Source organism: Heptranchias perlo, chromosome 18, assembly GCF_035084215.1.
Source record: "Heptranchias perlo isolate sHepPer1 chromosome 18, sHepPer1.hap1, whole genome shotgun sequence".
In the NCBI taxonomy this organism is placed as follows: domain Eukaryota; kingdom Metazoa; phylum Chordata; class Chondrichthyes; order Hexanchiformes; family Hexanchidae; genus Heptranchias; species Heptranchias perlo.
This window is the reverse complement of record NC_090342.1, coordinates 55509182-55534928: the sequence shown is the minus strand read 5'-3', so window position 1 is coordinate 55534928 and position 25747 is coordinate 55509182. Positions and strand designations below refer to the sequence as shown.

The following is a 25747-nucleotide window of genomic DNA, read 5'->3' as shown; positions in this document are numbered from 1 at the left end:
CAGTATATATCACTCCGTCACAGTATATATCACACCATCACAGTATATATCACACCATCACAGTATATATCACTCCATCACAGTATATATCACACCGTCACAGTATATATCACTCCATCACAGTATATATCACTCCATCACAGTATATATCACTCCATCACAGTATATATCACACCATCACAGTATATATCACACCGTCACAGTTTATATCACACCGTCACAGTATATATCACACCGTCACAGTTTATATCACACCGTCACAGTATATATCACTCCATCACATTATATATCACTCCATCACAGTATATATCACACCGTCACAGTATATATCACTCCATCACAGTATATATCACTCCATCACAGTATATATCACACCGTCACAGTATATATCACTCCGTCACAGTATATATCACACCGTCACAGTGTATATCACTCCATCACAGTATATATCACTCCGTCACAGTATATATCACTCCGTCACAGTATATATCACTCCGTCACAGTGTATATCACACCGTCACAGTGTATATCACACCGTCACAGTATATATCACACCGTCACAGTATATATCACTCCATCACAGTATATATCACACCGTCACAGTATATATCACACCGTCACAGTATATATCACTCCGTCACAGTATATATCACTCCCTCACAGTATATATCACACCGTCACAGTATATATCACACCATCACAGTATATATCACTCTGAACACAGTATATATCACACCATCACAGTATATATCACTCTGAACACAGTATATATCACACCGTCACAGTATATATCACACCATCACAGTATATATCACTCTGAACACAGTATATATCACACCATCACAGTATATATCACACCATCACAGTATATATCACTCCGTCACAGTATATATCACACCATCACAGTATATATCACTCCGTCACAGTATATATCACATTGTCACAGTATATATCACAGCGTCACAGTATATATCACACCGTCACAGTATATATCACACCGTCACAGTATATATCACTCCATCACAGTATATATCACAGCGTCACAGTATATATCACACCGTCACAGTATATATCACTCCGTCACAGTATATATCACACCGTCACAGTATATATCACACCATCACAGTATATATCACTCCATCACAGTATATATCACACCGTCACAGTATATATCACACCGTCACAGTATATATCACACCGTCACAGTATATATCACACCATCACAGTATATATCACACCGTCACAGTATATATCACACCGTCACAGTATTGATCACTCTGAACACAGTAGTTGTTATGCTGTCATTGTGTTTGATACACCGTCACAGTATATATCACATCGTCACAGTATATATCACACCAACACAGTATATATCACACCATCACAGTATATATCACACCATCACAGTATATATCACACCGTCACAGTATTGATCACTCTGAACACAGTAGTTGTTATGCTGTCATTGTGTTTGATACATCGTCACAGTATATATCACACCGTCACAGTATATATCACACCGTCACAGTATATATCACACCGTCACAGTATATATCACACCGTCACAGTGTATATCACACCGTCACAGTGTATATCACACCGTCACAGTATATATCACACCATCACAGTATATATCACACCGTCACAGTATATATCACACCGTCACAGTATATATCACACCATCACAGTATATATCACACCGTCACAGTATATATCACACCGTCACAGTATATATCACTCCATCACAGTATATATCACACCGTCACAGTATATATCACACCGTCACAGTATATATCACACTGTCACAGTATTGATCACTCTGAACACAGTAGTTGTTATGCTGTCATTGTGTTTGATACACCGTCACAGTATATATCACACCGTCACAGTATATATCACACCGTCACAGTATATATCACACCGTCACAGTGTATATCACACCGTCACAGTATATATCACACCGTCACAGTATATATCACACCGTCACAGTATATATCACACTGTCACAGTGTATATCACACCGTCACAGTGTATATCACACCGTCACAGTATATATCACTCCATCACAGTATATATCACACCGTCACAGTGTATATCACACCATCACAGTGTATATCACACCGTCACAGTGTATATCACACTGTCACAGTATATATCACTCCATCACAGTATATATCACACCGTCACAGTGTATATCACACCGTCACAGTGTATATCACACCGTCACAGTGTATATCACACCGTCACAGTATATATCACACCGTCACAGTGTATATCACACCGTCACAGTATATATCACACCGTCACAGTATATATCACACCGTCACAGTAGTTGCTATACTGTCACAGTGGTTGTTATACTGTCACAGTATTTATCATACGGTCACAGTATGTACCGAAGTGGCATCATAGTTGTTACACTTTCTCAATATTTATCATACTATCATTGTGTTTTGTTATATTGTCATAGTGTTTATCGTACTGTCACAGTAGTTGTTATACTGCCACGGTATTTATCACACTTTCAAAGTATTTACCATACTCTCACAGTATTTATCACACTGTGACAGTATTAATTAGACTGTCACAATATTTATTACACTGTTACAGTATTTATTACACAGTCACAGTAGTTGTTGTTCTGTCACAGTAATTATTACACTGTCACAGTGTTTATGATACTGTCACAGTATTTATCACACTGTGACAGTAGTTGTTGTACTGTCACAGTATTTATCTCACTCTTACAGTATTTATCACATTGTCACAGTTTTTATTACAGTGTCACAGTATTGATCATTCCGTTACGGTATTTATTACACTGTCACAGGGTTTATCATACTGTCACAGTAGTTGTTGTACTGTCACAGTAGTTGTTATACTCTCACAATATTTATTACACTGTCGCAGTATTTATTATACAGTCACAATAGTTGTACTGTCACAGTAATTATTACACTGTCACAGTGGTTGTTATACTGCTACAGTGTTATGCTGTCACAGTATTTATCATACTGTCACAGAATTTATCATACTTTCCACAATATTTATCACAGTCACAGTATTTATCACACTGTTACAGTGTTTATCATACTGTCACAGTATTTATCATACTTTCCACAATATTTATCACAGTCACAGTATTTAACACAGTGTTACAGTATTTATGATACTGTGTTTATCACCGTGTTACGGTGTTTATCATACTGTGTTTGTTACAGTGTTACAGTATTTATCATACTGTGTTTGTTACAGTGTTACGGTGTTTATCATACTGTGTTTGTTACAGTGTTACAGTATTTATCATACTGTGTTTGTTACAGTGTTACGGTGTTTATCATACTGTGTTTGTCACAGTGTTACAGTATTTATCATACTGTGTTTGTTACAGTGTTACAGTGTTTATCATACTGTGTTTGTCACAGTGTTACAGTATTTATCATACTGTGTTTGTTAGTGTTATGGTGTTTATCATACTGTGTTTGTCACAGTGTTACAGTATTTATCATACTGTGTTTGTCACAGTGTTACAGTATTTATCATACTGTGTTTGTCACAGTGTTACAGTATTTATCATACTGTGTTTGTTACAGTGTTACGGTGTTTATCATACTGTGTTTGTCACAGTGTTACAGTATTTATCATACTGTGTTTGTCACAGTGTTACAGTATTTATCATACTGTGTTTGTTACAGTGTTACGGTGTTTATCATACTGTGTTTGTCACAGTGTTACAGTATTTATCATACTGTGTTTGTCACAGTGTTACAGTATTTATCATACTGTGTTTGTCACAGTGTTACAGTATTTATCATACTGTGTTTGTCACAGTGTTACAGTATTTATCATACTGTGTTTGTTACAGTGATACGGTGTTTATCATACTGTGTTTGTCACAGTGTTACAGTATTTATCATACTGTGTTTGTCACAGTGTTACAGTATTTATCATACTGTGTTTGTCACAGTGTTACGGTGTTTATCATACTGTGTTTGTCACAGTGTTACAGTATTTATCATACTGTGTTTGTCACAGTGTTACAGTATTTATCATACTGTGTTTGTCACAGTGTTACAGTATTTATCATACTGTGTTTGTCACAGTGTTACAGTATTTATCATACTGTGTTTGTCACAGTGTTACAGTATTTATCATACTGTGTTTGTCACAGTGTTACGGTGTTTATCATACTGTGTTTGTCACAGTGTTACAGTATTTATCATACTGTGTTTGTCACAGTGTTACAGTATTTATCATACTGTGTTTGTTACAGTGTTACAGTATTTATCATACTGTGTTTGTCACAGTGTTACAGTATTTATCATACTGTGTTTGTCACAGTGTTACAGTATTTATCATACTGTGTTTGTCACAGTGTTACAGTATTTATCATACTGTGTTTGTTACAGTGTTACAGTATTTATCATACTGTGTTTGTCACAGTGTTACAGTATTTATCATACTGTGTTTGTCACAGTGTTACAGTATTTATCATACTGTGTTTGTCACAGTGTTACAGTATTTATCATACTGTGTTTGTCACAGTGTTACAGTATTTATCATACTGTGTTTGTCACAGTGTTACAGTATTTATCATACTGTGTTTGTTACAGTGTTACGGTGTTTATCATACTGTCACTGTGTTTCTTATATTAGGTACCAATGTTATCTTTATTTTCTTCCCTTCTCTGCTGAAGCCATTCACTCACGCTGGATTTTGGCTCACCTGGTGCCTCTCCAATACTTTGCCCAATTTGCTAGGTTCTGTGACTGTGGGACATCTGAGCTTAGCATAGTCCTGTTCTCACCACCACCTTCTCAGGGTAACTAGGGGCAGACAATAAATGCTGGCCTTTCCTGAGAATTAATTTTTAAAAAGCAGCTTTTAAGAGATGCGCCATGGAGGGAAGATGGAGACAGCTAGCGCACTCTAGAAATAAGCAACGACAATGGGTGGTGGGCCGGGGGGAAGGGGTAGAGGGGGATCTGGTGAGGGCTACAGCTTTCATCTCGAATGCTGCCCTAAATAGAGGTTCTAGGGGCCCAGCTCACAACAGGGAGTGAGAGACCGGGACTGCAGGAGGCAACGAGAGAAAAAGCAGTGAGGAGAGAGAACAAAATGGAAGATTAACTCACAAACAGAAAGGTTGTTTTCCCTTGCTCTGACTGGAGAGGGAGAAAGAAAGGGAAGAAGATGGAGACGTACCAGTGTCTGTTATTTGGGAGCACCCTCTCGCTTTTCCTGTTACTGCCTCTGTATGTTTTTATATTAAGCACAGAATCTAGGCGATCATTCCCGTTATATTATCAGATGTACAATTCTTCGACTCTATCTGTTCAGGTGAATGTTAAAGGCCCAATGACACTGAACAAAGGTTTTCCCCGATGACCTGGCCAACATTCTTCATATCATCCACCATCGCCAGAAACAAATCATCTAGTTGCTTATCTCATAACTGTTTGTGGGATCTTGCTGTTTGCAAAAACGGTCTACATAACAACAGTCGCTGCACTTTTAAGTGGCTCATGGGGGTATAAATTGGTATCCGTTGGCCCAAACTCATGGGGCCCATTTTTTTAGGTCTATAGATCCTGAGAGCAATTACATGATCCGTCCCACAGCCTAGCTAAGGCGAACTAATTCAGCACAGAGTCAGGGTGGAAGCTGGCACCTCCTGGTTTGAATGGATCAGTAGTGTGCTGGGCAGTGCCTCTATATCCTCAGCTGTTGGAGGAGAACCCCACTTCTATAAACGTAAAGGGTTAAACTTGAAATCCATAAAGAGAAATAATACAAGTCTAAAAATCTGGATCGCCCACAAACTGCAGGATATTTATCCTGGGAATAATTGACTAGTACACAAGTTATAACACCTTATGATCCATGGTCTATTTGCTGTGGTCACGTATACACTGGTGTAACTTGGTATAACTTTGGCGAAAACTCTGTTTACTAGCGTAAACTAGATTTCCTCCTCATGTCCCACGGACTTAGCTGGGGCAGCTCCAAGGAAATATCTTTCCTTCCCTCTGTATTAAGAACATTAAATCGTAGTTACTTCCTACAAGTAGTTTGAAGTCCCTTCAACACCTTAAATCAGGGTGATGAGTTCCGCAGACACAATTTGCATTCCGCTCAATGCCACTCACTCTGTGCCAAGCGGGCAAGGGCCACTGGCAGCATTTGGGCACTGAACTAAAGGGCAAAAGGCTGCTCAGAGGTCTGACACATTTTGGTGGAGTCAGTGTAAAGCCAAGAGAGAGGGGCAAAGGCAGAGAATGGGAGAGAAAGAAAGAGAGAGGGAAAGAGAAAGGGAAAGAAAGAAAGAGAAAGGGAAATAGAGCGAAAGGGAAAAAAGACAGAGGGGAATGAAAGTGAAAGGGAAAGAAAGAGAGAGAGAACTAAAGATGCAATGAAAGAGCGAGATAGAGAGAGAAAAAGTGAAAGACTGTGAGAGAAAGAGAATGAAAGGAAGAGATAGATAAAGAAAGTGAGAAAAAGAAAGAGAGAGGGAAAGAAAAAAAATGGAAGAAAAAACGAGAGAAGAAAAGGAACAAAGTAGGAGGAGATGATTTCAGCTTTAAAGTTCTCGGTTGCTTTGGCAGTGGAAGCTGTGCTGGGAGTTTTATTTGATGTTGCATTAATCTAGAGTGAGAGAAAGCCTCTTTCCCTGCTGTTAATAGAGGCCTAATTTATAGTCTGATCTCATCCCGGGCTCTATCCTTTCCGTTCCAGCATTTGCTGCTCTGGTTCCGATGTTCTTTGACTCTTGCTGGGCTGAGGTTCCCTGGGTGCTGGCAGCTCTCTGACACCTTGCCCAGGCTCCAAGCCAGTGAGAGTTGCCAGGCTGTTTGATTGTGGAGGGCATCATTCCCTCCGCTGATCCTGTCCTCTTGTGACATCCACAGACCTGCTGTTTCCAGCAGGGGACGCGAAATCAGGAATGGGAGTTTAAAACGATATTTCACACCCCTGGCTCAGGGGCACCTGGAGCGACTCTAACACCTCGACTATTGTCCCGGCTCAGATCAGCTGGCTCAGAGGATGCTGGTGATTGAAGGTGCAGCATTCCTGGCCTGGCCATGCTTATACTCAATCAGGGGTGCCCTGTGTTATTCCGACTCTCCCAGACCTACAGTTGTAGAGCAGGTTGTTCTGCCGTGAATGGTGTTTGAAGATTGCTGCACTTCATTTCAAAATTACTTTTAAAAACTAAGCTGTCCACATTATTGACTTTCTCACTGATATCAGGACCCCCGCTCCTCTGGGTCAGGTGTCCATCCCATGTCTCGGTTCAGGCAACTTAAAATGGTGGAATGCAGGAATCCTCCCACCATCTTAAACCCCCCTCCCCCCGACCGCACAGTCCCCTGGGGGAGGAGGGTTAAAATTCCTCCTTATATCTCTGAATACTTTTTTATGACATTAGAATCTTTTGCATTAAAAAGAGAAAAGCTTCCGCAATTGCATTTTCTTACAAATGCTGCACTTAATGTGCGGAAATGATGGTCTGATGGCTTCAGACTTTCAATTTTGTGACATCAATAAAAGAGAAAAAATAAAGAGCTTGCATTTATATAGCGCCTCAGGACGTACCAAAGCGCTTTACAGCCAATGAAGTACTGTTCTGAAGTGTAGTCTCTGTTGTAATGTAGGAAATGCGGCAGCCAATTTGTGAACAGCAAGATCCCACAAACAGCAATGTGATGATGACCAAATAATCTGTTTTAAGGTGTTGGTTGAGGGATAAATATTGGCCAGGACACCGGGGAGAACTCCCCTGCTCTTCTTCAAAATAGTGCCATGGGATCTTTTACATCCACCTGAGAGAGCAGATGGGGCTTCGGTTTAACTCCCTCAGCACTGCACTGGGAGTGTCAGCCTGGATTATGTGCTCAAGTCTCTGGAGTGGGGCTTGAACCCACGACCTTCTGACTCAGAGGTGAGAGTGCAACCCACTGAGACAAGATAAAGAGGGACTTAAGGGAGGAAGATGACAAATGTTACGCTCTTTCCTCGGGCCCCGACTGTTTACGCCAGTTCTTTTACGTTCCGAAGTATGTTACTGAGATTCCCGCCGGCAAGCTCAGAGTAAAAACGGGCAGGAATTCCAGGGCAACTTCAGCATACAACAACAACTTGCATTTATATAGCACCTTTAACGTAGTAAAATGTCCCAAGGTGCTTCACAAGAGCGATTGTCAAACAAAATTTGATACCGAGCCACATAAGGACAGGTGACCAGGAAATATGTGTGATCTAGGAAATTCTGGGCCTGTATGTTTTTGCTTCCACAGGTGTGTGCCATCGATCCTCGTGATCACATATAGGCCCCAAATTTAGCGGGATTCTCCCAATCTCCTGGGCGTAAATTTGCCATCTTTAGTGGTTTACACCGTCTCTCCGGGGCTTCCTCCGATCTCCTGGCATAAAACTCCCGCAGAATTACGAGGCGGTAGAAGTTTACTCGAATGTTCTGTTCATTCCCACCCATCTCAAGTTGCCGCTGCTAGCAGATCCTGATTTTAGAATTTATCCACCAATGAGGCAACGGCATTAAGAGCAGCACCTCCCAATCCCTTCAAGTTCACAAAATTCAAACAAGACAAAGGAGCAAAGAACTGCAAAGACAACTGGGATTGAGTTCCCTGGGCTATGTGACCGGGATTGAGTTCCCTGGGCTATGTGACCGGGATTGAGTTCCCTGGGCTATGTGACCGGGATTGAGTTCCCTGGGCTATGTGACCGGGATTGGCGGGACTCAACAACAACAACAACTTGCATTTATATAGCACCTTTAACATCGTAAAATGTCCCAAGGCGCTTCACAAGAGCCAAAGAAGGAGACGTTAGGACAGATGACTGAAAGTGGTAGGTTTTAAGGAGGGTCTTAAAGGAGGGGAGAGAGGTAGAGAGGCGGAGAGTTTTAGGGAGGGAATTCCAGAGCTTAGGGCCTAGACAGCTGGAGGCACGGCCGCCAATGGAGGGGCCGGAGAAGTGGGAAATGGCAGAGGCCAGAATTGGAGGAGCGCAGAGATCTTGGAGGGTTGTCAGACTGGAGGAGGTTACAGAGGTAGGGAGGGGTGAGGCCATGGAGCGATTTGAAAACAAGAATTTTAAAATCGAGGTGTTGCCAGACCGGGAGCCAATGTAGGTCAGCGAACACAGGGGTGATGGGTAAACAGGACTTGGTGTGAGTTAGGATACGGGCAGCAGAGTTTTGGATGAGCTGAAGTTTATGGAGGGTGGAAGATGGGAGGCGACCAGGAGAGCATTGGAATAGTCCAGTCTGGAGGGAACAAAGGCACGGATGAGGGTTTCAGCAGCAGATGGGCTGAGGCAGGGGCGGAGACGGGTGATATTATGGAGGTGCAAGATGGGAGGTGGTTTTGTTGATGGAGAGGATATGGGGGCGGAAACTCAGCTCAGGGTCAAGCAGGATGCCATGGTTATGAACAGTCTGGTTCAGCCTGAGACTGTGGCCAGGGAGAGGGATGGAGTCGGTGACTAGGGATGGGAGTTTGCGGCGGGGACTGTAGACAATGGCTTCAGTCTTGTCAATGTTTAATTGGAGGAAATTTCTGCTCATCCAGGCCTGGATGTGGGTCCAGCAGCATGACAAATCAGAGGCAGTGGAGGGGCCAAGAGAGGCGCCCCATGGGGCCCAAGCCCCCTGCACTAGGCTATCAGAGGGGGACTTTATGCTGTGTTCAGATACACAGCTGCCCTTTGCTTCCTTCCTGTAATGGAGCTTTAAAGAAAGCTAGCCAAGCAGCCGCACGTAGAACTGACGAGGTTTGTTACTGTGTGCAGTTCCTGGCTCATCTGAAGAGGACTCCTGGAGGCTTTTAGGAAGCCTCTCAAGGCAATGGGTGATGTAACTATGGTGATGAGACAACTAGCGAGGGCCTAAGTGACGAAGGCAGCAGGAGGCTGCGTGCTAATTCAGAAGCTCTGCGGTTTAGTAAAAACTAAAGCGCTGAATAATTAAAGCTTCCTTAAATAATTAAGCATCAAGTTTGTGCGGGTTTGTAGCAGAGCATTCCACATGACTACTGCGTGAAGATATTTTTCTAACAGTCTCCTATAATTTATATTTATAATTCTTTGTGATGCATCTGTGAGTCAGGCAGTGCATCATTTGTTGGTGTGTGTTTTAACTTTAGCGCAGGCCTGTGCATTAACCTGTGTATGAAATACTGCAATTGTTCTTTAAAACCAGCTTGAGCTGAGGTCTCTAGGTTAATGTTCATCTTCACCATCTGGGCAGTAATCTGGTGGAGCAGGTCCCCTCCCGCCCCTGTTATAGAACCCGTCCGATTTAGAAAGTATTCATTCTCAGGATGTGGGCGTCGCTGACAAGGCCGACACTTATTACCCATCCCGAGTTACACTGAGATAGTGGTGGAGGGGCTTCTGGTTTGACACTGAGTCCTCGCGAGGCCACTTCACAGGGCAGTTAAGAGTCAACCATGTTGGAGTGGGACTGGAGTCATGTATAGGACATTAGTGAACCTGTTGGGTTTTTACGATAATCCGACAGCTTCATGGGCAGTTTTTCTGATCCCAGCTTTTTATTTCTAGATTCTTAAAAACCTGAATTCAAATTCTGAATTCATGGGATTTGAACTCACCTTCTAACTGGATTACTAGTCAAGGACTCGAGGTTACTAGTACCAGTAACCACTACACTACCATGCCCCAGTGACAATAATGGCATGAAAATCAGGGTGTTCTACAACGGGAGGGCGATCTGCTCCTCCAGACAAAGAAAATCCCCCCCCCCCAGCACCCTGCCTTAAGCTTTGGGCATACCCTTACACACCCCCTCCTCTATGGAAAAAGACTGTCTCATCTATCCAGGAGTCCCCTTTCAAGGATTGATTCAGGAACTCCCGTTTACTCTCACGTGTTTACCTTTGATGAGCCATCCTGGGCAGAAGGCTCTGGCGTCAGTACCCAGTCTGCGTGAGTTCCTCGATTTTAGCTGGAGCAGCAGTTGGCCTGAGTGCCTCTGGGCCGGAGAGGAGAGCACCTGCCAGGGCTGTTGCCCCCGGCCACTATCCTTGGACCCCCTCGCTGGAAGGTGCACAGGCATGGACCTTGAACCAGCATGGGGGTAAGTCCCAGCTGTGATGCCCTCCACTGTTAAATAGCCTGCCCACACTCCCCCTCCAGGCTCACACATGAGGAATGGTTACTTGGGCGATGCGCCAGAGGGCTGTCTTTACCCCGGCGAGTGCCTGGGCCTCCGGGAGGGGAGGCCCAAAGCTGGCAAGGCAAAACATGTTTTGGGGGTGAATTTCCTCAGGACTTCTCCCGCTGCCCTGTGTAACTTTGGCAGAAATTCAGCGGAAACCGTGTAAATGGCGTTTCCAGCACAGCGAGAGAAGCTCCGAGGGAATCCACCCTGTTAATTCTTTTAAACTCAGCTGAAGTGATTGAGTTTCACCCAGGAGTGTTTTATATTACAGATATGGTCACAGTCAGAAGAAATGAGAGAGAGAAACAGACAGACGGACAGACAGAGAGAGAGAGAGAGAGAATGGGAGAGAGAGAGAGAGAGAGGGAGATAGACACACTGAGAGAGAGACGGGGAGATAGACACACTGAGAGAGAGACGGGGAGATAGAGACACAGAGAGAGAGACGGGGAGATAGAGACACAGAGAGAGAGACGGGGAGATAGAGACACTGAGAGAGAGACGGGGAGATAGACACACAGAGAGAGAGACGGGGAGATAGAGACACAGAGAGAGAGACGAGGAGATAGACACACTGAGAGAGAGAGAAAGGGAGATAGAGACAGAGAGAGAGAGAGAGAGAATGGGAGAGAGAGAGAGAGAGGGAGATAGACACACTGAGAGAGAGACGGGGAGATAGAGACACAGAGAGAGAGACGGGGAGATAGACACACAGAGAGAGACGGGGAGATAGAGACACAGAGAGAGAGACGGGGAGATAGAGACACTGAGAGAGAGACGGGGAGATAGAGACACAGAGAGAGAGATGGGGAGATAGACACACTGAGAGAGAGATGGGGAGATAGAGACACAGAGAGAGAGACGGGGAGATAGAGACACAGAGAGAGAGACGGGGAGATAGAGACACAGAGAGAGAGACGGGGAGATAGACACACTGAGAGAGAGACGGGGAGATAGAGACACAGAGAGAGAGACGGGGAGATAGAGACACAGAGAGAGAAAGGGAGATAGAGACACTGAGAGAGAGACAGGGAGATAGAGACACAGAGAGAGAAAGGGAGATAGACACACTGAGAGAGAGACAGGGAGATAGAGACACAGAGAGAGAGACGGGGAGATAGAGACACAGAGAGAGAGACGGGGAGATAGAGACACAGAGAGAGAGACGGGGAGATAGAGACACAGAGAGAGAAAGGGAGATAGACACACTGAGAGAGAGACAGGGAGATAGAGACACAGAGAGAGAGACGGGGAGATAGAAACACAGAGAGAGAGACGGGGAGATAGAGACACAGAGAGAGAGACGGGGAGATAGAGACACAGAGAGAGAGACGGGGAGATAGAGACACTGAGAGAGAGACAGGGAGATCGAGACACACTGAGAGAGAGACAGGGAGATCGAGACACAGAGAGAGAAAGGGAGATAGACACACTGAGAGAGAGACAGGGAGATAGAGACACTGAGAGAGAGACAGGGAGATAGACACACTGAGAGAGAGACGGGGAGATAGAGACACTGAGAGAGAGACAGGGAGATAGACACACTGAGAGAGAGACGGGGAGACAGAGACAGAAAGCAAGAGAGAGACAGACGGAGGGAAGGAGAGACAGGGAGAGAGACAGAAAGAGAGGAGCTTCACAATAATAGAAAGCAGTGGGTGAAGTGTGCTGGGAATGTTATGTGTGATGGGTCTGCCGATTGTACCTCACACCCTCTTTGTTTTTCCCTTCAGGTGTGATAGACAGGTGTACACCAATCAAATATCACTACTCCTCAGCAATCCTTCCGAAAAATCTTTCATACAACATAACAAAAACCATCCGGCAAGATGAGTGGCACTCCCTGCGTAAGTCTACAGTCTTCTATTGGTAACCTCTCTCTTAAAGGGACCATGGCTCGTTGCCTTTTGGTGACCTTTGTGATTCTGTGGTTATACCGGGCAGCGGTTTCTGGTTATTTCATGTGATGATTGTTGGTCATTTGATTGGATTTCTGCGGCTTGCTTGGGCTAAGGTGATTTCTACAGGAGATCGGCCTGCCTGAAATGAACAGGGAGGTGGGGAGGGGTGGGTGGGGGAGGGGTGGGTGGATGGTGTTTGCTGATTGAGGATTGGTGGGTGTAAGCAGATGGATCACACGGTGCTATGATGGTGTCGTGGGGACTGTGCCCAGTTGAGGTAAAACAGCGTTCAATAATTTCATACCGACCAGAAGATATCTGGTGAGAAGCTTTGATGATCTTTCTCGTTACCCTGCTGTGCTGTCTGTATGCATCTCTCTCTCCTTCAACGCACATTACACCGAGAGAGAGAGAGCTGCAATCCCTGACTTGTATCACTGTTACTGATTATTATTAAGTACACCCTGTTCTATATACATCTCTGTGTTTGGAGCTTTGTATGACAGGAGCTGAAGACTCCGTTATCCTGGGCTTACAGTTTTGGAAGGACAAAGTCTTTAATTGTACTGGTGGGTGTATTTCACAGTGCAAGTGGGCACACACCCACCATTACACTTCACTAAGGTCCTAGCGACAATAGTGTCACTCACCAGTGCAAATAACTTGACGGGACCAATGTGATGAGGCCTTTCATTTACAATGGACTCTTGCTTCACAATAACACGGCGTTGGTCTGTCTGTCTGGCCAGCAGCATTGGCTGTGTTCAGTCTAATATATACCGTGAGCCTTTCCAACTAGCAATCTCACTGCCCCAGTGTTTACATCCTCCATGAACTCAGAAATTGCAGGAGCAAGTCCCTAGTTTGTACCCAGCACAGTCCCCCATCACTCACCTGAAAGAACGAGAGTTTTGGTGAGATTATCCTGCTGGTTTGGTGAAAGCGATGGAGAGAATGTGAAATAATTTGCACTTTAAAGATAGAGGTTAGTCAGCAACCTCCATATATCCTTCGCTCAGCTCTCCGTTATCGTCATCCGGTTTATGGTCAAAGAGACACAGCTTCTCAATATCGTCTGGAAAATTCCAATGTTAAGGATTGGTAAAATGTGATAACAGATTAAGTCCGTATTTATACATTTCTTTAATGTGAGAATGTTAAACCGAGGTCCCATCTTCCTGTTCCAATGGTTCGGGTAAGTGTTAAAGGATCCCAGGGCACTATTTGAAGAAGAGCAGAGGAGTCCTCCTCGTGTCCTAGCCAAGATTTGTCCCACCAACACCAGATCAACTGGTCACTCATCTCATTTTCTGCGCACACACCACACGGTCCATGTCTCGGGCTCAGCGTCTGCCTGTCTGTAGATTAAAATCAGCAGTGACTGAAGTTCTCTACATTTCACTGTGGTCACCCCAAGCTCAGTTGGGATGGTCCTGCTCCACTCTGGATTTCACCATTCCCAGTTCCCACCTGGTGCCTCCGCTGTTTTGCTCAGAGGGTTGAACTATCAAACTAAGGGAACAGAGATAGTGACTGACGTAACGTTGAAGGAAAGTGGCCTATCTGCTTGCATTAAATTATAAAATAATAAAAATTAGAGTTCTGTGCACAGTTCTGGTCTCCATATTATAAAAACTGGAGCAGGTGCAAAAAAGATTCACAAGGATGAAATCAGAAGTGAGAGTTTATACTTATCAGGAAAGGTTGAACAGACCGGGGCTCCTTTCTCTAGAAAAGAGAAGGCAGTTCTTACGAAAGGTCGTCGACCTGAAACATTAACTGTTTCTTTCTCCTCAGATGCTGCCTGACTTGCTGAGTGTTTCCAGCATTTTCTGTTTTTATATCAGATTTCCAGCATCTGCAGTATTTTGCTTTTGAGAAGGATAGGCTGATAGGGTTAGATGAAGTGGGTTGGGAGGAGGCATGGACCAGTTGGGCCGAATGGCCTGTTTCTGTGCTGTACATTCTATATAACTTGATGTAATCCTTATTGACCCTGGTGGGTGGGAATCCTGATTCTGAGATCCTGAGGTTTCTGAGATCTGAAATTCCCACATCATCCGGCAGTCTTTGATCCCCAGATCAGCAGGTAGGAGCAAAGCAACATCGATAAGGGGGATAAATAGGGCCGAAGAATGGTTCCCTGTACAAGGGACGGGGTCGAACCACAAAAGAGTGCCAGTGTGAACTGGAGGGTGGAGAGTGCCAGTGTGTAGTGGAGGGGGCAGAGTGCCAGTGTGAAGTGGAGGGGGAGAGTGCCAGTGTGAACTGGAGGGGGGAGAGTGCCAGTGTGAAGTGGAGGGGGAGAGTGCCAGTGTGAAGTGGAGGGGGAGAGTGCCAGTGTGAAGTGGAGGGGGAGAGTGCCAGTGTGAACTGGAGGGGGGAGAGTGCCAGTGTGAAGTGGAGGGGGAGAGTGCCAGTGTGAAGTGGAGGGGGAGAATGCCAGTGTGAAGTGGAGGGGGAGAGTGCCAGTGTGAAGTGGAGGGGGGAGAGTGCCAGTGTGAACTGGAGGGGGGAGAGTGCCAGTGTGAAGTGGAGGGGGAGAGTGCCAGTGTGAAGTGGAGGGGGAGAATGCCAGTGTGAAGTGGAGGGGGAGAGTGCCAGTGTGAACTGGAGGGGGAGAGTGCCAGTGTGAAGTGGAGGGGGAGAGTGCCAGTGTGAAGTGGAGGGGGAGAGTGCCAGTGTGAAGTGGAGGGGGAGAGTGCCAGTGTGAACTGGAGGGGGAGAGTGCCAGTGTGAACTGGAGGGGGGAGAGTGCCAGTGTGAAGTGGAGGGGGAGAGTGCCAGTGTGAACTGGAGGGGGGAGAGTGCCAGTGTGAAGTGGAGGGGGAGAGTGCCAGTGTGAAGTGGAGGGGGAGAGTGCCAGTGTGAACTGGAGGGGGGAGAGTGCCAGTGTGAAGTGGAGGGGGAGAGTGCCAGTGTGAAGTGGAGGGGGGAGAGTGCCAGTGTGAAGTGGAGGGGGAGAGTGCCAGTGTGAAGTGGAGGGGGAGAGTGCCAGTGTGAAGTGGAGGGGGAGAGTGCCAGTGTGAAGTGGAGGGGGAGAGTGCCAGTGTGAAGTGGAGGGGGAGAGTGCCAGTGTGAAGTGGAGGGGGAGAGTGCCAGTGTGAAGTGGAGGGGGAGAGTGCCAGTGTGAAGTGGAGGGGGAGAGTGCCAGTGTGAAGTGGAGGGGGAGAGTGCCAGTGTGAAGTGGAGGGGGAGAGTGCCAGTGTGAAGTGGAGGGGGAGAGTGCCAGTGTGAAGTGGAGGGGGAGAGTGCCAGTGTGAAGTGGAGGGGGAGAGTGCCAGTGTGAAGTGGAGGGGGAGAGTGCCAGTGTGAAGTGGAGGGGGCAGAGTGCCAGTGTGAAGTGGAGGGGGCAGAGTGCCAGTGTGAAGTGGAGGGGGGAGAGTGCCAGTGTGAAGTGGAGGGGGAGAGTGCCAGTGTGAAGTGGAGGGGAGAATGCCAGTGTGAACTGGAGGGGGAGAGTGCCAGTGTGAACTGGAGGGTGGAGAATGCCAGTGTGAACTGGAGGCTGGAGAGTGCCAATGTAAACTGGAGGGTGGAGAGTGCCAGTGTGAACTGGAGGGTGGATAGTGCCAGTGTGAACTGGAGGGGGAAAGTGCCAGTGTGAACTGGAGGGGGAGAGTGCCAGTGTGAACTGGAGGGGGAGAGTGCCAGTGTGAACTGGAGGGGGAGAGTGCCAGTGTGAACTGGAGGGGGGAGAGTGCCAGTGTGAACTGGAGGGGGGAGAGTGTCAGTGTGAACTGGAGGGGGGAGAGTGCCGATGTGAACTGGAGGGGGGAGAGTGTCAGTGTGAACTGGAGGGGGAGAGTGCCAGTGTGAAGTGGAGGGGGAGAGTGCCAGTGTGAAGTGGAGGGGGAGAGTGCCAGTGTGAACTGGAGGGGGAGAGTGCCAGTGTGAAGTGGAGGGGGAGAGTGCCAGTGTGAACTGGAGGGGGAGAGTGCCAGTGTGAAGTGGAGGGGGAGAGTGCCAGTGTGAAGTGGAGGGGGAGAGTGCCAGTGTGAACTGGACGGGGGAGAGTGTCAGTGTGAACTGGAGGGGGGAGTGTGCCGATGTGAACTGGAGGGGGGAGAGTGCCAGTGTGAAGTGGAGGGGGAGAGTGCCAGTGTGAAGTGGAGGGGGAGAGTGTCAGTGTGAACTGGAGGGGGGAGAGTGCCGGTGTGAACTGGAGGGTGGAGAGTGCCAGTGTGAAGTGGAGGGGGAGAGTGCCAGTGTGAACTGGAGGGGGGAGAGTGCCGGTGTGAACTGGAGGGTGGAGAGTGTCAGTGTGAACTGGAGGGGGAGAGTGTCAGTGTGAACTGGAGGGGGAAAGTGCCAGTGTGAACTGGAGGGGGAGGGGTGTGCCAGTGTGAACTGGACAGGTGAAGGGGTGTGCCAATGTGAACTGGATGGAGGGAGAGTGACAGTGTGAACTGGAAGGGGGACTGCCAGTGTGAACTAAGTGGGGGAGAGCCAGTGTGAACTGGAGGTAGGGGGATGCCAGTGTGGACTGGAAGGGTTGGGGGAGTGCCAGTGTGAACTAGAGAGGGGTTTGAGTGCCAGTGTGAACTGGAGGGGGTTGAGTGCCAGTGTGAACTGCAGTGTTTTAGAGTGCCAGTGTGAACTGGAGTGGGGTGGGGGGGTAGAAATTGTGAACTGGAGAGGGTTTGAGTGCCATTGTGAAATGGAGTGGGGGGGAGTACCATTGTGAACTGGAGGGGGTTTGAGTACCAGTGTGGCTTCTCTTTCCACCCCCGCTCTGTTACCTCCAGATTCCCCAAGGATCTACCCAGGCTCCCTTCTATTACTCATCTACATGCTGCCCCTAGTTGACATCATCTGCAATCACAGGGTCAGTTTCCACATGTACGTTGACGACACACCCCCCACCCCCACCAGACTGTTCACAACCGTGACATCCCATTTGACCCTGAGCTTCTGACCCCATATCCGCTCCGTCACCAAGACCGCCTACTCCCACCTCCGTAACATTGCCCGTCTCCGCCATTGCCTCTGCTCATCTGCTGCTGAAACCCTCATCATTGTCATTCCAAATTTGACTATTCCAATGCTCTCCTGGCCGGCCTCCCATCTTCGACCCTCCATAAACTTGAGCTCATCCAAAACTCTGCTGCCCGTTTCCTAACTCACACCAAGTCCTTTTCTCCCATCACCCATGTGCTCGCTGACCTACATTGGCTCCCGGTCCAGGATCACCTCGATTTTAAAATTCTCATCCTTGTGTTTCATTCCTTCCAAGGCTTTGGGTTGTTGAGGATCTCCAAACCCTTACAGCCAGCAGATAGAAGAGACTTTCATCCCATCAAACTGGCCTGGATTTGAACTCAGGTCCCATAGGGCCAGTATCTAAACCACTGCACCTCCACCTGCCCCCCCAATCCCAAAACTATTGTGAATTTGAAGCAATTATTACGACTAAGCCAGTCCAGAGCCCACAGCACTGAGCAGGCGAGTGATGACTCAGTTAACACCAATCACACAAAATCTCTCCAGAAAGGTCACTTTTCATTTACTTGGTTTATTGGTTCTGTGCAGTTCAATGATTTTTTGATTGAATCCTTTATTAAGGGATGAAGAAAAATAATCGAGTGACCTGTGTTGGGTAACACAAACCAAGGGCAGCATAATCCCAAACAAGTCGAGCAACCGGGAGAGAAGAAAAGGTTGGGGAGGTGCAGGTTTTCGAAGTCCGCACCAAGCTCCCACATTGAGTGCTGGGTGTTTGGAGCCCTGTGGACCCGAAAATCCCCAGTTTCAAACTCGATCTGGGGTTTAGTTAGCTGACCTCAGTTGGAGGCCTACAACTGATCTCTGACAGGGAGGGTTAGAAAATCAGCCCAGGGTTCCCACTTGTGTTGGCTAATTATGGTATTAGCTGTGGCTCAGTGGGTAGCACTCTTGTCTCTGAAGTCAGACGGCTGTGGATTTGAAGCCCTTCTCCAGAGACTTGAGCATATAAACTAGAGTGATGAGATGTTAGACCGAGACCCTATCTGCCCTCTCAGCTGGATGTAAGAGATCTCCTGGTCCTATTTTGAAGAAGAGAAGGGGAGTTCTTCCAGGGGTCCTGGCCAATATTCATCCCTCAACCAACACCTAAAACAGATTATCTGGTCATTATCTCATTGCTGTTTGTGGGACCTTGCTGTGCGCAAATTGGCTGCCGCGTTTCCTACATCACAACAATGTCTGCACTTTATTGCATATAGAGCACTTTGGGATGTTCTGATTTCCTCTTTTCTTAGCTCGACGTCCCGATTCACCCAGCCCCCATTGAGGCTCTATGGAGCCCCATAAAATGACCCTCTCTTGTACGGGTTCACAGATGAAGGTCAGCCCTTTGGGCAAGTACAAGATGGCCGGCGGGGGCTGTACAGTCTTAATCTAGCGAGGAATCAGTGCCTTCAGCGCAGGAGGGGAGGAAACTGGGCCTTACTGAAGGTCGGGCAGTAAATATCTGGATATCTAGTGCTTTTTAATTACTCCCACCAACACTTTAATTATTCCCACCACACACAAGAAAATCTAAAAGTTAGTTTGCAGGTGCAGCAGGTGATCAAGAAGGCCAACGGAATGTTGGCTTTTATTGCTAGGGGGATAGAATATAAAAACAGGGAGGTATTGCTGCAGTTATATAAGGTATTGGTGAGACCGCACCTGGAATACTGCATACAGTTTTGGTCTCCATACTTAAGAAAAGACATACTTGCTCTCGAGGCAGTACAAAGAAGGTTCACTCGGCTAATCCCGGGGATGAGGGGGCGGACATATGAGGAGAGGTTGAGTAGATTGGGACTCTACTCATTGGAGTTCAGAAGAATGAGAGGCGATCTTATTGAAACATATAAGATTGTGAAGGGGCTTGATCGGATGGATGCGGTAAGGATGTTCCCAAGGATGGGTGAAACTAGAACTAGGGGGCATAATCTTAGAATAAGGGGCTGCTCTTTCAAAACTGAGATGAGGAGAAACTTCTTCACTCAGAGGGTGGTAGGTCTGTGGAATTTGCTGCCCCAGGAAGCTGTGGAAGCTACATCATTAAATAAATTTAAAACCGAAATCGGCAGTTTCCTAGAAGTAAAGGGAATTAGGGGTTACGGGGAGCGGGCAGGAAATTGGACATGAATTTAGATTTGAGGTTAGGATCAGATCAGCCATGATCTTATTGAATGGCGGAGCAGGCTCGAGGGGTCGATTGGCCTACTCCTGCTCCTATTTGTTATGTTCTTATGTTCTTATGATAGGTTGCAGAGAAGGGCAGAGGTACAGCTTTTGTGTTCTGATTAAGGTGGAGCGAGAGAAGGAACTAAAAGTCGCCTCGATATTTGACGGGTTTGGGTGCCTTTTGCAAAAAGCAGTAAGAGAGGTTGTCTGATTTAGTATGGCGTCGGGCTGCCAATCGTCTGGGAGGGCAGAGCTGAAATTGCCCCAACTCCACATTCATTATTTAAAAGCACCAGATCCCCTAACAGGGCAGAAGCAGGAGCTTCCTTGTGAAAATGATATTTACAAACAGCAGTAAAATCTTACACAGACCAGCAGGGGCGGGGGATGGATCCAAGATCTGTTGGGCCTACTCACAGGGTGGAGAGCTCACCCTCTCGTTCAAAGCCAAATTGTTCCATTCACTCCTCTCCTGCACTGCCCAGTTTGTGGCTTTGAAGTGCTCTGGCCAAGCTACTGTGAAGGTAACGAATTCTTCCTTTTCTGGTGTCTGCAGATCTTCCTTTCTGCCGAGTTTGCCTCCTCTTCTCCCGAAGGTATTGAGGCTCGTTGGATTATAGTTCCTTAGAGGAGGGCCAACAGCCCTCTTTGGCAGTCCAGGGTTGCCAACCCTCCAGGAATTAAAGATTAATCTCCTGGACACTGCTGCGAGCAAACCCTCGGAGAAAAATCACAGAGGCATTAAAAAAACAGGTTTTTTTCATTATCTTTGAAGACTTTTGTTTATTAGTTATAAAAATATTGGGAAATGGGGAAGAAAGGCTGCTTGATTGGGCGGAGCAGTTGGAGGCAGGAGGTCATGTGATGAAACCTCCAGGAATACGTCTAACCTGTGTTGGCAACCCTACTGGGCATCCACATTATATTGATGCAATTTAACTTACTGATTAATCACGTGTATGTGGGGGCGTGTATATATGAATGGGTGTGTGTGTATGTGAATGTGTTTGTGTAAATGTGAATGGGTGTGTGTGTGCATGAGTGTGTGTGTGTGTTTATGTGAATGTGTGTGTGTGAATGGGTGTGCATGCAAGTGTGTATATGAATGTGTGTGAATGTGAATGGGTGTATGTGTGTGCGAGTGTATGTTGTGAATGTGTGTACATGTGTGTGAATGTGAATGAGTGTGCAAGTGTGTGTGCGAATGTGTGTGCGAGTGCATGTGTGAATGTGTGTGCGAGTGTATGTGTGAATGTGAATGAATGTGTGTGTAAATGTGAATGAATGCGCGTGAGTGTGTGTGTGAATGAGTGTGTGAGTGTGAATTAATGTAAATGTGTGTGTGAATGTGTGTGTGTGTGAATGTGTGTGTGTGAATGAATGTGTGAATGTGTGTGAGCGTGTGTGTAAATGTGTGTGTGTGTTTGTGAATGAATGTGTGAGTGTGTCTGTGAGTGTGTCTGTGTGTGAGTGTGAATGTGTGACTGTGTGTGTGAATATGCAAGTGTTTGTGAATGTGTGCGCGAGTGCGTGTGAATGCGTGTGTGTGAATGAATGTGTGAGTGTGTGTGAGTGAGTGTGTGTCTGTGTGCGAATGTGCGAGTGTTTGTGAATGTGTGCGCGAGTGTGTGTGTGACCGTGAATGAATGTGTGTGTGTGAATGTGAATGAATGAATGCGTGAATGTGTGTGTGAGCATGTGTGTGTGAATGTGTGAGTGTGTGTGTGAATAATGTGAGTGTGTGTGTGAATAATGAGTGTGTGTGTGAATAATGTGAGTGTGTGTGTGAATAATGTGAGTGTGTGTGTGAGTGAATGGGTGGGTGAATGTGTGTGTGAGTGTGTGAGAGTGTGAGTGTGTGAATGTGTGGGTGTGTGTGAATGTGTGGGTGTGTGTGAATGTGTGTGTGAGTGAATGTGTGGGTGTGTGTGTGAGTGTGTGTGTGAATAATGTGAGTGTGTGTGTGAGTGTGTGTGTGAGTGTGTTTGTGAGTGAATGTGAGTGTATGTGTGAGTGAGTGTGTGTGAGTGAGTGTGTGAGTGAGTGAGTGAGTGTGTGTGAGTGAGTGTGAGTGTGTGTGAGAATGTGTGTGTGTGAGTGTGTGAATGTGTGAGAGTGTGAGCATGTGTGAGTGTGTGTGTGTGAGTGTATGTGTGTGTGTGTGTGAATGTGTGAGAGTGTGAGTGTGTGAATGTGTGAGAGTGTGTGTGAGCGTGTGTGTGTGTGTGTGAATGTGTATGTGTGAGTGTATGTGTGAGTGTGTGTGTGAATGTGTATGTGTGAGTGTGTGTGTATGAATGTGTGTGTGAATGTGTATGTGTGAGTGTGTGTGTGAATGTGTATGTGTGAGTGTATGTGTGAGTGTGTGTGTGAATGTGTATGTGTGAGTGTGTGTGTATGAATGTGTGTGTGAATGTGTATGTGTGAGTGTGTGTGTGAATGTGTATGTGTGTATGTGTGAATGTGTATGTGTGAGTGTGTGTGTGAGCGTGTGTGTCAGTGTGTGTGTGTGTGTGAATGTGTATGTGTGAGTGAATGTGTGAGAGTGTGAGTGTGTGAATGTGTGAGAGTGTGTGTGAGTGTGTATGTGTGAGTGTGAATGTGTGTGATGGAGGGGGATGTGGGCAGGTTTTTATATTGCATCATTTATGACACCAGCGACCTAGTAAGAGGCCTCGATTTGGAGCAGCATGTTTTTAAACTGTGTGACCTTTCCCTTTCTCCAGGAACCGTGCTGTCATTAAATATTGAGTGAAAGCCTGCAGCCCCTGAGGTGCAAGCTGAATCCAATTGCAGAGCGACGTGTTTCATCCAGGATTCCCCCTGTATCCTCAGGTGCTGTGACCTTTCTCACTGTCTCCCCAGGGGACGCAGGGTGACATTCAGCTGAACTGCCACCGTTTCCCTCTGAATGACCGAGTTCCCGATTCTTAGTCAGGCGAAGATGGCTGATGTCTGGAATATGAGGAAGTGGAACTTTGCAGTGTGTTACTTGCAGTGTAACAGCTAGTTCGGGCCACACCACTCAACGGCTTTGGAGCTGGCTCCGGCCCAGCTTTTGGAGGGGGCTGTACACATCAATTGATCATTGGCCACCAGTCACAGCATGTGCTGATCGTTCCATCCTTCAGTCTTGTTCCTTAAAAAGGGTTTGGTAAGCTGGTCGCAGTGACAGCGCCGATCTGGGTGAGGGGAGGGGAGGTGTGATGATGTGCAAGTGAGATAAGATGATATTCAGTGAGGGGAGGTGAGGTGTGATGTGGTGCTATAATATCCAGTGTCATGGGTAGAGAATGGTGTGGTATATAATCTCCAGTGTTAGGGGTAATGGTCCAGTATATAATCTCCAGTGTTAGGGGTAATGGTCCAGTATATAATCTCCAGTGTTAGGGGTAATGGTCCAGTATATAATCTCCAGTGTTAGGGGTAATGGTCCAGTATATAATCTCCAGTGTTAGGGGTAATGGTCCAGTATATAATCTCCAGTGTTAGGGGTAATGGTCCAGTATATAATCTCCAGTGTTAGGGGTAATGGTCCAGTATATAATCTCCAGTGTTAGGGGTAATGGTCCAGTATATAATCTCCAGTGTTAGGGGTAATGGTCCAGTATATAATCTCCAGTGTTAGGGGCACAGAATGTTTTTTTATTCGTTCATGAGATGTGGGCGTTGCTGGCGAGGCCGGCATTTATTGCCCATCCCTAATTGCCCTTGAGAAGGTGGTGGTGAGCCGCCTTCTTGAACCGCTGCAGTCCGTGTGGTGAAGGTTCTCCCACAGTGCTGTTAGGAAGGGAGTTCCAGGATTTTGACCCAGCGACGATGAAGGAACGGCGATATATTTCCAAGTCGGGATGGTGTGTGACTTGGAGGGGAACGTGCAGGTGGTGTTGTTCCCATGTACCTGCTGCCCTTGTCCTTCTAGGTGGTAGAGGTCGCGGGCTTGGGAGGTGCTGTCGAAGAAGCCTTAGCGAGTTGCTGCAGTGCATTCTGTGGATGGTGCACACTGCAGCCACAGTGCGCCGGTGGTGAAGGGAGTGAATGTTTAGGGTGGTGGATGGGGTGCCAATCAAGCGGGCTGCTTTGTCCTGGATGGTGTCGAGCTTCTTGAGTGTTGTTGGAGCTGCACTCATCCAGGCAAGTGGAGAGTATTCCATCACACTCCTGACTTGTGCCTTGTAGATGGTAGAAAGGCTTTGGGGAGTCAGGAGGTGAGTCACTCACCGCAGAATACCCAGCCTCTGACCTGCTCTCGTAGCCACAGTATTTATATGGCTGGTCCAGTTCAGTTTCTGGTCAATGGTGACCCCCAGGATGTTGATGGTGGGGGATTCGGCGATGGTAATGCCGTTGAATGTCAGGGGGAGGTGGTTAGACTTTCTCTTTTTGGAGATGGTCATTGCCTGGCACTTGTCTGGCGCGAATGTTACTTGCCACTTATGAGCCCAAGCCTGGATGTTGTCCAGGTCTTGCTGCATGCGGGCTCGGACTGCTTCATTATCTGAGGGGTTGCGAATGGAACTGAACACTGTGCAGTCATCAGTGAACATCCCCATTTCTGACCTTATGATATCATTCAGTTTATAATATCTAGTGCTAGAGGTACAGAATGGTGTGGTATTTGGGCCTTGGATTAATGTCTCATCTGAGAAACGGCACCTCCGACAGTGCAGCACTCCCTCAGTATTGCACTGAGTGTTAGCCTGGATTATGTGCTCAAGTCTCTGATGTGGGTGCTTCGGACCCTGAGGTAAGATGGAGGCCCTAAATGGGGAAGGCAACTTTGAGGGACAGTGGCTGTTACTAGGGGAGATGAAAGGAGACAAAAGGTGGGCAAATAGTTTAAATTTAAAAATCCTGAGGTAGGAATGGAGAATTCAGCTTCCCAGACGCTCCTGACATTCTCTGAGGTACAAAGGACCTGGCAGATGGCAGCTAGGGTTGCCAACTCTGATTAGATGTATTCCTGGAGGTTTTATCACACGTCCTCCTGCCTCCAGCTGCACCTCTATCCCATCCCCTGACCCATCTCTATCCCATCCCCTGACCCCCCTCTATCTCAAATCTTGGCCCATCTCTATCCCAAACCCTGATCCACATCTATCCCAAATCTTGGCCCATCTCTATCCCACCCTCTGGCCCATCTCTATCCCACTCTCTGGCCAACCTCTATTACAAACCCTGACCCTCCTCTATCCCAAACTCTGACCCCCCTCCATCCCAAACCCTGATCCCCCTCTATCCCAAACCCTGATCCCCCTCTATCCCAAACCCTGATCCCCCTCTATCCCAAACCCTGACCCTCCTCTATCCCAAACCCTGTTCCACCTCTAACCCAAATCTTGGCCCATCTCTATCCCACCCTCTGACCAACCTCTATCCCAAACTCTGGCCCATCTCAATGCTGTCCCTTGCTCAACTTGAACTTGTTAAAGATGGCTGTTCTAACTTTCAGTGATACAAGATGGGACATTTTCCATTCCT

The 25747-nt window shown here is 46.8% G+C and overlaps 1 protein-coding gene across 1 annotated transcript in view; it reads left to right on the top strand.

Annotated features, from left to right (window-relative positions):
• LOC137334882 (transmembrane protein 178B) overlaps positions 1-25747 on the top strand; it is a 485015-nt gene that overhangs the window by 113125 nt on the left and 346143 nt on the right. The window contains exon 2 of the mRNA XM_067999938.1: positions 12938-13051. Within this exon, the coding sequence (XP_067856039.1) occupies positions 12938-13051 (114 nt within the window). The remainder of the gene's footprint in view (positions 1-12937; positions 13052-25747) is intronic.